Raw genomic sequence first — 13,571 nt, 5'->3', positions numbered from 1 at the left:
CCACTTCAGAAGAACTCAAATCAAGTTAGTGAGACAATTTTCCACGCAACTTACGAGTCAGGTTTACTATCCATAATCATTCGAGGAGAAAGTGAGGACTGCAGATGCTGGAGATCAGAGCTGAAAATGTGTTGCTGGAAAAGCGCAGCAGGTCAGGCAGCATCCAAGGAACAGGAGAATCGACGTTTCGGGCATAAGCCCTTCTTCAGGGCTTATGCCCGAAACATCGATTCTCTGGTTCCTTGGATGCTGCCTGACCTGCTGCGCTTTTCCAGCAACACATTTTCAGCTATCCATAATCAGTTCTTGCCTTTTCAAATACATGCAAATCCTGTGTCTCAGAATTCCCTCCAATAACTTACCCACCACTGACGTCAGGCTCTCTGTTTTATAGTTCCCTGGCTTTTCCTTACCACCTTTCTTAAATAATATATTAACCAACTTCTATTCTTCTGGTACTTCACCCAAGGTGATTGATGAAACAAATATCTCAGCAGGGGCCCAGCAATCTCTTCCCTAGTTTCCCTCAAAGTTTTGGGAGATCCCTGATCAAATCCTGGGGATTTATCCACCTTTATATATTTTAAGATGCCTAGCAACACCACCTCTGTAATATGGACACTGTGCAAGTTATTACTTTTTCTGCAAATTCTCTAGCTTCCATATCCTTTCTCACAGTACATTCTGACACAAATTACTCTTACAGTACCTCACCAATCTCCAGCAGCTCCAAACTGTCTTGTTGATCACACAGGAGCCCTAATCTCTCCCTAGTTGCTCTTTTGCCCTTGATATATTTGTAGGATCTCTTTGGATTCTCCTTAACGATCTTTAACAAAAGCTCTCTCATGTCTCTTTCTGCCCTTCTGATTTCAACTCTACTCCACCTGCCATTACACTCCTCTAGGGATTCACTTGATCCAATCTGTCTACACCTGACATGCGCCTCCTTTTTCTTGACCAGAGCCTCAATTTCTCTAGTCACCCAACATTTCTTATACCAATCAGCCTTGCACTTCACAATACCAGGAAACTGTCTCTGGACACACTTGTTTTTCAAGGCCTCCCACTTTCCGACCATCCCCAACTTGAGAATAGCCTCGCCCAATCCAGTTTTGGAAGTTCTTGCCTAATACCATCAAAACTGGCTTTCCTCCATTCTAGAACTTGGACTTCTTGATCAGTTCTATCCTTTTCCATAATAATTTCAAAACTAACATAATTATGATCACTGGAAACAAAAAGTGCACACCCCTCCCCACTGATACTTGGCTGGCCATACTTCCCACAATGAGAAGTTATGCTCCTTCTCTAATAGGTTCATCCACATACTGAATAAGAAAGTTTTCTTGGACACAAATTCCTCTCCATTCGAGCCCTTACACTATGGCAATCACAGTCTATGTCTGGAAAGTTAAAATCCCCTATCATTTCAATCCTATCATTCTTCCAGATGTCTGAGATCTCCTTAAAAATTTACTTCTCAATTCCCTGCTGATTACTGGGGGACTGTAGTACAATCCCAATAAGGTGATCATCCCTTTCTTATTTCTCAGTTCCACCTAAATCACTTCACTGGACATACTCCCAGGAATATCCTCCCCAACTACAGCTGCAATGTTATTCCTAACCAAAAACACCTCTCCCCCTTCTCCCTTGCTATCCTTCCTTAGCATCTCACCCTAGAATATTAAGCAGCTATTCCTGCCCTTCTCTGAGGCACGTTTCTGTAATAGCTATATCCAAGTCTCACGTTCCCAACCACATCCAGAGTTCATCTGCCTTACTGGTCAGGCTTCTTGCATAGAAATAAATGCAGATTATCAATTATTAATAATTGATAATGCTGGTCCAAATGTATAGGGTTTAAGTTTAGAGGCAAGAGCACATTTAATGCATCCAAAACAAGAACCGAAAAACCTATTGAACTCTGACGTTTAAGATAATTATAAACATAGTTTATAGTTTACCTCAGTGAAAAGTAAAAACATATCTCTTAGTGCATCACAAATAGGCAATTTCAAATAATGAGCAAAAGTCTCCAGAGTTGTCAGTCCTCCTTTCATTTTTTTGGCACTTTCTGCAAGTTCATCTAGTTCCTTTTCAATTTTATCAGGCTTCAAACTGAAATGATAATAAAAACATTATGATCACTGGTCAATTTCAAAATCCTGAGACAGTGACATTGTCTTAGCCAGAAAATGCTAAGAGCTATCATAGGTTTATCAAAATTAAATTATATTTGTAAACATATCTTTAGGAAAAAAAGATTTCTTTTCATGAAAGCACATCACTCACTGATACAAATTATATTCTATGAAAGGGAAACTAAAATGAAGCATTAAATTAAGTACACATTGAGTGTTCATCCCCAACCCAATTTTACATCACCGAAAAAGAAGCTGCAGGCTATTTAAAATATTTAATTTGAAACCTTTAAAAAAATAATAGAACACAAATTCATGTATTCAGTAGTGACCTCAACATACTTTAACACCAAGTCAGTGTTGAGCTTGTGCAGCTGGTGTGTGGTGGGGGTTGGGGAGGAGGAAAGCGGCAGTCTTGAAGATGTGGAATTAGACTCTGCAGAAGCAGAAAGTGCAAAGGCAGAATTCATGTAAAAAAAACATTTTGGTGGCACATGGGAGCACTCTGGCAAACTATGATTTTTAAGCAAATGACATATGAATTAGATTAAGTGCTCAATGGAAATGTGCCAGAGGAGTATGGAGAGAAACCAAGGTGTGATCTGGTGATTAAGTTTGGATTGATCATGTGTATCCAAATTCCTGGCATCACTGAAGCCTCAGCAAAGAGCAAGATTTTATGGCTGTGGTTAACTAATTCACAATTCTAGGCAGATATGCAGAGAGATTGACAGAGTCCGTCAAGATGGCTGAAGCAAGACAAAGAATATTGGTGCTAAAAAAGCAATGAGGAATGCCTTGACGGCTCTTCATAGATTTCAGAAGAGGGACATAATGAATAGCTGCGGCTTCAAGTCTGTGTCATCACCGGGAGAATGGGGTGCCAGAGGAGTTCTAATGGCAATGGATAGACAGTACCGGCAAAGGATCTGCCAGGTAAGAAATAAAATGATGAGCATGGTTGACTTGCAAATAGAATGTAAATGAACAAATCTGCGACAAAGATTCAGATAGAGAATTAATGTAAAACTAAGGGAAAGACTGTAAGTGTGCACATTACTAAAAGCTTACCAGTAAAGCAGACAGTTCAGGAGGATTAGAGAGTGAACCTCAACCAGTGGGTTTAACTAGGACTCCAGGAAAGATGCATTGTTACTTCCTACACCTGAAATTCAGGCAGGTAGATCTAATGTTGGAATGTGAGTAAAACTCAAGAACCAAAAACAGTAAAGTCCAAGAATTGGGAGAGTGGTAGATAAATCACAAGATCAATGCAAATGAGATAGCTAGTAAGTAGCATAAAGATTAGAAACAGCAGTAGTAGCCTAAGTGACACACACCAGTAAAACGTGGAGGAGTAGGTAAAGCAACTATGGGAACCTGGTGCAAAACAAAGTAAGGAACAGCAACTACAGCAAGATGTGAACCAGCTGGATCAGATCAGAGTTAATTCAGTACAGCAAGAAAAGGCATCCAAATTAGGAGGATAAAATAAATTCAGAGAGGCAGGTCAAAAAATAACGCAATGCTTTTTTTGAAAACCTCTATAATTTCTTCAACATACTTTTCCTATGTTAAAATTTTACTAAAATAAAAAAAGTTTGTTCCCGTGTTTTGGGAACATGAGCAATAACCAGTAGAGGGCACAGCACCCTATTAAAATATATTTTAATAACAGATATAGTATCGCTGAGGCTAAACGCCAGCTCGTGGACACCTCCTCCTACTGACCCCTTGACCATGACCCTACCTCCCACCACCAAACCATCATCTCCCACACCATCCATAACCTCATCACCTCAGGGAATCTCCCATCCACCGCCTCCAACCTCAGTCCCACAACCCCACACCGCCCGTTTCTACCTCCTGCCCAAAATCCACAAACCTGACTGCCCCGGCCGACCCATTGTCTCAGCCTGCTCCTGCCCCACCGAACTCATCTCTGCATACCTCGACACGGTCCTGTCCCCCTTAGTCCAAGAACTCCCCACCTACGTCCGGGACACCACCCACGCCCTCCACCTCCTCCATGATTTTCGCTTCCCCGGTCCCCAACGCCTTATCTTCACCATGGACATCCAGTCCCTGTACACCTTCATCCCCATCACGAAGGAATCAAAGCCCTCTGCTTATTCCTTTCCCACTGTACCAATCAGTACCCTTCCACTGACACCTTCCTTCGGCTGACTGAACTGGTTTTCACTCTGAACAACTTCTCTTTCCAATCCTCCCACTTCCTCCAAACCAAAGGAGTAGCCATGGGTACCCGCATGGGCCCCAGCTATGCCTGCCTCTTCGTAGGATATGTGGAACAGTCCATTTTCCGCAGCTTTACTGGCACCACCCCCCACCTTTTCCTCCACTACATCGATGATTGTATCGGCGCTGCCTCGTGCTCCCACTAGGAGGTTGAACAGTTCATCCACTTTACCAACACCTTCCACCCGACCTCAAATTTACCTGGACCGTCTCAGACTCCTCCCCCCTTCCTAGACCTCTCCATTTCTATCTCAGGCGACCAAAACAACACGGACATTTACTATAAACTGACCGACTCCCACAACTACCTAGACTACACCTCCTCCTGCCCCCTGTAAAAACGCCAACCCATATTCCCAATTCCTTCGTCTCCGTCGCATCTGCTCCCAGGAGGACCAGTTCCAATACCGAACCACCCAGATGGCCTCCTTCTTCAAAGACCACAATTCGCCCCCAGACGTGACCGACGATGCTTTCCACCACATTCCCTCCACTTCCCGCTCCTCCGCCCTTGAGCCCCGCCCCTCCAATTGCCACCAGGACAGAACCCCACTGGTCCTCACCTACCACCTCACCAACCTCCATATACATCGTATCATCCGTCGTCATTTCTGCCACCTCCAAACGGACCCCACCACCAGGGATATATTTCTCTCCCCTCCCCTATCAGCGTTCCAAAAAGACCACTCCCTCCGTGACTCCCTCATCAGGTCCACACCCCCCCCCACCAACCCAACCTCCACTCCCGGCACCTTCCCCTGCAACCGCCAGAAATGCAAAACTTGTGCCCACACCTCCCCCCTTACTTCCCTCCAAGGTTCCAAGGGATCCTTCCATATCCGCCACAAATTCACCCGCACCTCCACACACATCATTTACTGCATCCGCTGCACCCGATGTGGCCTCCTCTATATATGGGAGACAGGCCACCTACTTGGGGAACGTTTCAGAGAACACCGCTGGGACACCAGGACCAACCAACCCAACCACCCCGCAGCCCAACACTAATTCCCCCTCCCACTCCACCAAGGACATGCAGGTCCTTGGACTCCTCCATCGCCAGACCATAGCAACATGACGGCTGGAGGAAGAGCACCTCATCTTCCGCCTAGTAACCCTCCAACCACAAGGGATGAACTCAGATTTCTCCAGTTTCCTCATTTCCCCTCCCCCCACCTTGTCTCAGTCCCAACCCTCAAACTCAGCACCACCTTCCTAACCTGCAATCTTCTTCCTGACCTAATAACCTCACCTTAACCTCCTTCCACCTATCACATTTCCAACGCCCCCCCTCCCCCAAGTCCCTCCTCCCTACCTTTTACCTTAGCCTGCTTGGCACACTTTCCTCATTCCTGAAGAAGGGCTCATGCCCAAAATGTCGATTCTCCTGCTCCTTGGATGCTGCCTCACCTGCTGCGCTTTTCCAGCAACACATTTTCAGCTCTAACAAATATCGTAGTACTGCTAAGTGAATGCTTAGTAGAGTTCATTTCCCAATACTACTGGCAAAAAGTAAAAACTTTCTTTATCAATGCCAAATGGAAATGGCAGACCACATTTCAACCATAAAAAATAACAAATTGTATAGAAAAAGTGATCTGCATGCCAGGAGTAATCCGAAAACAAACTCAAAATAAAGTAGGGTCAGGGGCAGGGGTGCAAATTATAAATGGCAAATCTTGACTAGCTTTTAGGGAAACTAATAAATGCATGTTTGCACTTCTAGCTAGGATAGCAGAGTCATAAAACCTCAAAGAATTCAACAACTAGATGCTTCACTGCAGGGATTAAAGGACCTTTCTTGATGGAGTAACTAAAATGTGCTAAATGACACTGTCTACGTAATCCACTGATCACCTCCATAACAAATTCTGTCAGCTTCTGTAAAACAAAGGTCACCTCTAGAGAAGTACATTATGTATTTGCATGGGCTGTAGAGCTAAGTCTGATATTTAAGTACTGAACTTATTTTTAAAGAATACCCAAAATGTTAACATTTGCAAGCATTTAGTAATCAGCATCTCTAACGGTGTCCTTATTTTGTATCAAAACATAATCATTATAAGCTGATATATACAGAGGAATCCAGATTATCCGAAAATTGAATTACCTGAAGGAGATAGAGGTCCCGACAGAAAAATTACAAGACAGACGTGTCTCCAACACTGATCGTGTCTTTTATACCCAGAGATTAAAGTCCTGCCGAGACCAGTCCTTGACTGATGGGAGCGCAGGCACTGTCTCTAAATGACTGACCTCCCACTCTCTCTCTCTCTCTTTCCCCACACTTTCCCTGGAGGTCGACACAAGAGTGTTCCCTTAAACCCCCTTCCCTAGATAATCTCTCCAACACTGTCCTGTAAAGAGCAAAGTGGAACCTGTCAAAAAGTTGTAGTAAGAAGTTGTGCGTGCGTGCGCTGTTAGGAGACTCGCTCCCCAAAAGGCAGCAGCAGTCTTGTTATGGGTGTCCAGTCTGGCTGCCCCGGGGGGGCAGAATTAGGGTGCGGGAGGCAGTCGGTGTTGGATGGGGTCGGGAGGGGGTGGTGTTGGACAGGTTTTGAGTGGGCGGGGGGGTGCAGTGTTGGACACGGTTTGGGCTGTGAGGGGGGGGTGCAGGGGAAGACAATGTTGGATGGGGTTGCGGGGGCACAGAAGGCATTGAATTGATTAACTGAATAATCAATTATCCGAACGAAATAGGATGAAGCAGAAATGAAGTCACTGCATTCGTTTCAATTTTCCAGAATTCTTTTGACTCTGGAATAAATTCCATCAGATTGGGAAACTGTGTATGTTCCTTCGCTATTCAAGAAAAGAAGGGGTCAGAAAGCAGCTACTTCAGAAAGCAGGTGATTGCAGGCAGTTAGCCTAATAGCTGTCAAAGGGAAAACACTAATTTATTATTGAGGCAAGGCTCTTAAATCTTAATACAATTATGTAGAGTCAACATGATTTTGTTGAAAGGGATATCACATCTACATAATTTAAGAGTTCTTTGAGGAAGTAACAAGCCACATAGATAAAAGGGTAAACTACAAATGGGGTGTACTTGGTTTATTTAGCAAAAGGCATTTGATAAAATACTACATAATATTACCACATAAAAAGCTCTTGATATATGGGGTAATATATCAGAAAGGTTGGCTGGCCAAAAGGAAGTGGACAGCAGGAGTAAATGTGTCATTTCTGGGTTGGCAAGCTGTAACCAGTGGAGTGCCAACTGGTTAGTGCAGAAGAAAAATTATTTACAATCTATATAAATGATATGGAACAAGGAACAGATTGTATGGTTGTTAAATGGTGATGACAAAGATAGGTAGAAAAGTAAATTGCAAGGAGATGAACCTACAAAAGGAACTAGATAAATTGAGTGTACAAAAATTTAGCAGATCGAGTAGAATGTGGAAAAACGTGAACTCAGTCACTTCAGCAGGAAGAATAGAAAAATATACTGTATTCTCCTTCTAATAGTACATATTAAGGTAGAGAATGTTTTGCTACATATTAAGTATAATTATAATTTTGGTTTACCTACTCCAGAAAGAACATAACAGCCTTAAAAGCAGTTCAGAAAACATTCACTTGACTATGGAATAAAAAGATTCAACAGTTGGGGTGTGCATCCATTAGAGTTTAGGAAAATGATAAGGAATCTCACTGAAACATATTGATCCTTAGGGGAATTAACAGGGTGGCTGCTGAGAGAATATTTCCCCTTATGGGGATGGCTGCAATGAGAGAACACGGTTTGAGAATAACCATCTCCATTTTAAGAAAGAAATGAAACATTCTTTTTAAAACTCAGGATCGTAGGTCTGTGAAATTCTCTTCTTCAAACAGTATTGCAGGAAAGGTCCTAAGTATTTAAGGCTGAGGTTTGATTAACAATGGAGTCAAAGGGTACTGGCAGACGACAGGAAAGATTGAGATAAAGCCATAATCACATCAGTTATGATGTTAGCAAATGGAGGAACAAGGTCAATGCCTGAATTGCCTTCTCCTGCTCGTAATTTGTTTGCTCATATTAGATTACTTAGTGTGGAAACAGGCCCTTCAGCCCAACAAGTCCACACCGACCCTCCGAAGAGCAACCCACCCAGACCCATTCCCCTACATTTATCCCTTCACTGAACACTATGGGCAATTTAGCATGGCCAATTCACCTAACCTGCACATTTTTTTGGGCTGTGGGAGGAAACCGGAGCACCCGGAGGAAACCCACGCAGACACGGGGAGAATGTGCAAACTCCACACAGACAGTTGCCTGAGGCAGGAATCAAACCCGGGTCTCTGGCACTGTGAGGCAGCAGTGCTAACCACTGTGTAGATAACTATAGTTAACAGATTTTTAAAAAAATGTTAAGCTTTCATAAAATAACCAGCTCACTGTTGAAACATTCTTAAGCATTACTGTTGTGTTTCTGCATGATTTCTGCCCAGGTCAGAGCTTAATTTAGTAGAATCAAGTCAAATTTTAAACACAAATCAGCCCATACCTACATTCTCTCTACCCACCCTCTGTCCTACGTCTCTGCAATCTTTCAAGCCATAATCTTCAAAGTCTTCATTTAAATCAAACAAAGTTGAACATGCCCACTGATCAGAAAGGATGAATTTCTACCAACAGTAATTGCTTGGGATGCATTATTATATTATTTATATGAAATGAGCTATGTTACTCTATTACTCTTATGCTGCTTGATTGCACAGATTTAAATAAATTATTATTTGCTTAAATATAAAAATTTCACCAATCATCTTCCCATCTCTCAAACATTTTGGACAATAGGAACCCAAACTAACTATCCTATCGGCCCACCAGAATAGCTGAACATTTGTGAATAAATTAAACACATTCAATTTGAATGGATCATAATATGTCAAGTGTTAAATCATTAAAAGATTGACTGTCACAACTAATTCAAGAAAGGTGATATGGCTGAAATTAGACAGTAAGCATAAAACAGAACCTACTTGAGCTTTCTGGCAAGTTTTGCAAATTCTAGTAGACAGGTATCCACAGGTAGTTTCAGCTGGCTGTCAGACATTACAAGCTGACAATCTTCAAATGTGTAGTCAGTCACAGGAACACCCAGAGCGCTACAAGGAATGGGTTCAAAAATAAACACACGGGGGGGGGGGGAAGAGAAAGTTTTTTGATGTAAATTTGATGTAATTTGACTTTTTTTTTTTACAAAGCAATGAACTACAATGAATGTCTAAAGTAGCAATTACAAAAATTAAAGTTTGCCCATTCCCTTTCATTAAGGAATACAGCAGCACAGATTACCTCAAAAAATGATATGAGATGGCATTTAAACAATATACTGAACATTAAGCAGATGGATGGCTAGATTAGATATTTCCCATAAACATGAGAAACACAAAATCAAGCAAAGAAGTGCGCATCTATGATTTTTAATGGAGGTCGAACAGTCCTTCAGAGGGGGCTCTGGCTGCTCCATTCCTGAAGAAGGACTTATGTCCAAAACCTCGATTCTCCTGCTCCTTGGATGCTGCCTGACCTGCTGCGCTTTTCCAGCAACACATTTTTCTGCTCCGATACACAACATATTAGTAGACAAAAAGTTATGCTGATTACAAGTTATTCTTGTATGGTTCTAAGATCACAAATTCATGCTCCTGATATTGGTTTAAATCAAACCATTATAAAACTCTAATGAATTTAGATGGAACTGTATACACTGATGAATGTGCTTTTGCTCATTATATGCATATGTCAAACCACACACTCCATGTGTTTTTGCAATTGTTGGTCTCTATCTCAGACCACATAACTTTGCAAGAAATCATCATTAATTAAACAAATTTTTCCTGGGTGGAATGATCTTCCTTCAAGGCTACAAAGTAAATATTTGACTCAGGACAGGGTTTAATCAATCACTTATTCTAGGTTGGCAGAAGTGTTTAAAATAATAAGCATCTTAGTATTAGTACGTGTATAAATTCTGCAGTGCAAGCTAGTAAATAATAATATTAAATGGTTTGCATTATATTTTGAAAAATTGGGTGGGTCCATTAAGTCACTGGGTCAGTTGGTGCTGCTTTTCTGCATCAAATTAGTTCAAGAGCTCAGGATAAAATGTTTTAGTATGTCTGAAAGGAGCTTCAGTTTTTATCCAATGGTATGGAGGCCTGAATACACACTCCTGGAATCAATTGGTCTGAGGATACAAGATCTGAGACACAAAAACAAACTTTTCCAATGCTCTCAATAGTCCTAATATCAATGGAGGTAAAGAATTAAGGATATGTTGGTTACATTTGATTAAGTTTTGCATTATCATTATACTTACTTTGCCATTACCTTTCTAACATTGTTTGCATACAAAATGGGGTTTCTCTTTTCCTCCTCAGAAGGTGTATATATTGGCAAAAACTGAAAACAAAATTAATATAGCTCTGTAAAACTGCTTTTAATGATGAACAAGATTATTTCAAATAACTATATAAAGAATGGTGAAAAATTTTTAAGGTAAACTTTAATTTGCATAAGTTAATAAATCTTTTAACCCAAACTATTTGTTTCCAAATTTGACAATATCAAGCAGTTTAGGACAAATAATCAAATGAGTTACTACAGTTATTTGTTTCACTCTAATATATTCTTTTCAAAGTTCCGTTCAGCATCATGAACATTCTAAATGGCCACATTCAAAGGCAATACATACGTTAACTCCAACAAGTAAGCTTTAATAAACTATCCAGAAAACATTTTATGAAGTGCCCATTAAGAATTGGACTCTAATCCGCCTCAGGACCTGACCAGTTAGCTTGATAGTGAATCACAGATCTCAATAATGAATGCCCAGCTCGTCAAAACGTGCCATCAATTAGAGACTGATAGCGTTTAGGCCCTGGAAATTATTGTTGGGGGTCTAATCTTCAAGGGATCCATTGTGAGAAAGCCATTTCTTTCTTTAGAGTCTTGCAGCAATAGTTAAAGGGTTGAAAGCAAGAACAGGTCTCCTATCAGTCTCCTATCCCTGAATGACCTCAGATTGTGGCATACAGTGTCCCACCCTCAAGTGGCAGGCACATGGTTCTGGCTTCCCAGTCAAGAAAAGTAGTTATTTTTCCCCACCTACTGGGAAAGTAGGTAATTGAGCCATTGGCAGGTTGAGGCCATTGCACTCGATGGGGAGTATCCAGATGTCACGGGTCATGTAGGTATCAACAAAATACGCAGAAAAAAGGTCATTACGAGCATCTAGGTGGTAAATGAAGTAGAATCACAAGGTCGTAATTTCTGCATTATTATGACCTGAGCAATGTGTAATATGCAGCAGACGCGATGGATCAACAGACCTCTTTCTTCACTATAGGTATTCTATGATTCAATAATCTCAGGTGATTTTACTTTATACAGACTGGAAAAATTAGATGGGCAAAGATAGTCTCAAAGAGGAAATCATAAAATGCTTTCAGGATAATTTCTTAAAATTGCTAGTTCTGGAACTGACCAGAGCGCTGATGATAGTGGACCTGATATTCTGCACTGTGTTAGGATGAATTAATGACCTCAAAGTGAAAGAGCCCCTCAGTAGTGCAACCATAATATTACTGAATAAGGTATTCAGTTTGATGGAGAGGGGAATGGGACAGAGACTTTATAAATTTATGTAAGGTTAATTATGAGGGCATGAGAACAGAGTGAACTGGCGAAATAGGTTTCAGAGTCGGTTAGTAGAGATGCAATGGGGCCTTGTTAGCATGCAGTAGATATTTTCCAGAGAAAAAGTAAAATTATAAGAGATGGCTTGGCCGAAAAAAACACTTAACTGAAAATACAAATGGCAGGTTATAATTAATATAAACAAAGAATGGCCAAAAGAAGATAAAAATTAGAGATAGCTAGCTAGAAATCTGAACAGATAGTAAGTTTCTATGAGTATTTAAGAAGTTAACCAAATGTGCGTTAGTTCTATAGAAAAAGAGCCTAGAGACTTAATAATGGATAATAATGGCTGACAAGACAAGGTTACAACAGATAATTCATATTCATCTTCATTGCAGGGGATGAGCAACATTCCTGATGCAGCAATAAATCAGGAAGTGGAAGGCAGGAGGAACTCCGTGAAATCACAACTGCCAAGGAAATGATACTGAGCAAATTTTCAGAGCTGAGATTTGACGTGTCCCCAGATGCTTCCTCTTAGGCCCTTAGTAGTAGTAGTTAGAGAGACAGTTGGTGCATTAGTTTTAATTTTCTGCAAGTCCCTGGATTTGAAGAGGTCCCACTAGATTGCAAGATAGGTAATGTAACTCCTTTATTTGAAAAAGGAGTCAAGCTGAAAGAGTAAACTAAATGGCCTGTTGTTTCGTATTTGCCAGAGGGAAAAACGTTAGAAGCTATTATTAAAAGTTATAGCAGGGCAGTTGGAGTATTCAAGGTAATCAAGCAGAATGAACATAACCTTTAAAGAGAAATTACATCTGACTAACTTATAGGAGTGCCTGGAGTTGGTAACATGCTGTAGATTAAAGGGATCATGTGGATGCACAGTACTTAGATTTTCAGAAGACATTTGATCGAATACCTTAAAGATTGTATTAAATAAAAGTTCATATCATGGTAGTATATTTGCATGAATAGAAGATTAAGAACTACAGATGCTGGAGAGGACTACAGTAGTGAGGACTACAGATGCTGGAGATCAGAGTTGAGTGTGCGATGCTGGAAAAGCACAGGTCAGACAGCATCCAAGGAGCAGGAGAAGTGACGTTTCAGACATAAACCCTTCATCAGAATGAGGGCTGGTCCCGGAAGGACTTATGCCCGAAATGTCAATTCTCCTGTTCCTCAGATGTTGCCTAACCTGCAGTATTCTTGCAGCACCTCACATGAATAGAAGATTGGCTGGTTACTTGAAGGAGATAGTGGGTACAAATGGTTCTTAGAATTAGAATTTCTACAGTGTGGAAACAGGCCCTTTGGCCCAATAAGTCCACACCGACTCTCTGAAGAGTAACCCACCCAGACCCATTCCCCTGCTGTGCATTTACTCCTAATAACCTATACTGTGGGCAATTTAGTATGGCCAATTCACCCGACCTGCACAGCTTTTCAATTGTGGGAGGAAACTGGAGCACCTGGAGGAAACCCATGCAAACACGGGGAGAATGTGCAAACTCCACACAGAC

At 41.3% G+C, this 13,571-nt stretch overlaps 1 protein-coding gene across 4 annotated transcripts in view; it reads right to left on the bottom strand.

Annotated features, from left to right (window-relative positions):
- Nucleotides 1-13,571, bottom strand: part of LOC122549735 (lysophosphatidylcholine acyltransferase 1-like) — a 159,081-nt gene that overhangs the window by 21,345 nt on the left and 124,165 nt on the right. For all 4 annotated transcript variants that reach the window (XR_015757163.1, XR_015757164.1, XM_087987021.1 and 1 more), the window contains 3 exons: nt 10,724-10,806; nt 9,381-9,506; nt 1,971-2,124 (listed from right to left, as the gene is read on the bottom strand). Coding sequence is in view for 2 of the 4 variants with exons in the window: in XM_087987021.1 (XP_087843147.1) it covers nt 1,971-2,124; nt 9,381-9,506; nt 10,724-10,806 (363 nt within the window). In the remaining 2 variants the exon portion in view is untranslated. The remainder of the gene's footprint in view (nt 1-1,970; nt 2,125-9,380; nt 9,507-10,723; nt 10,807-13,571) is intronic.

The sequence above is a fragment of the Chiloscyllium plagiosum genome, unplaced genomic scaffold (genome assembly GCF_037043375.1).
Source record: "Chiloscyllium plagiosum isolate Xiang-an unplaced genomic scaffold, Cpla_swu_hap1 HiC_scaffold_5, whole genome shotgun sequence".
Classification (NCBI taxonomy): domain Eukaryota; kingdom Metazoa; phylum Chordata; class Chondrichthyes; order Orectolobiformes; family Hemiscylliidae; genus Chiloscyllium; species Chiloscyllium plagiosum.
This window is presented reverse-complemented; position numbering and strand designations above follow the sequence as displayed.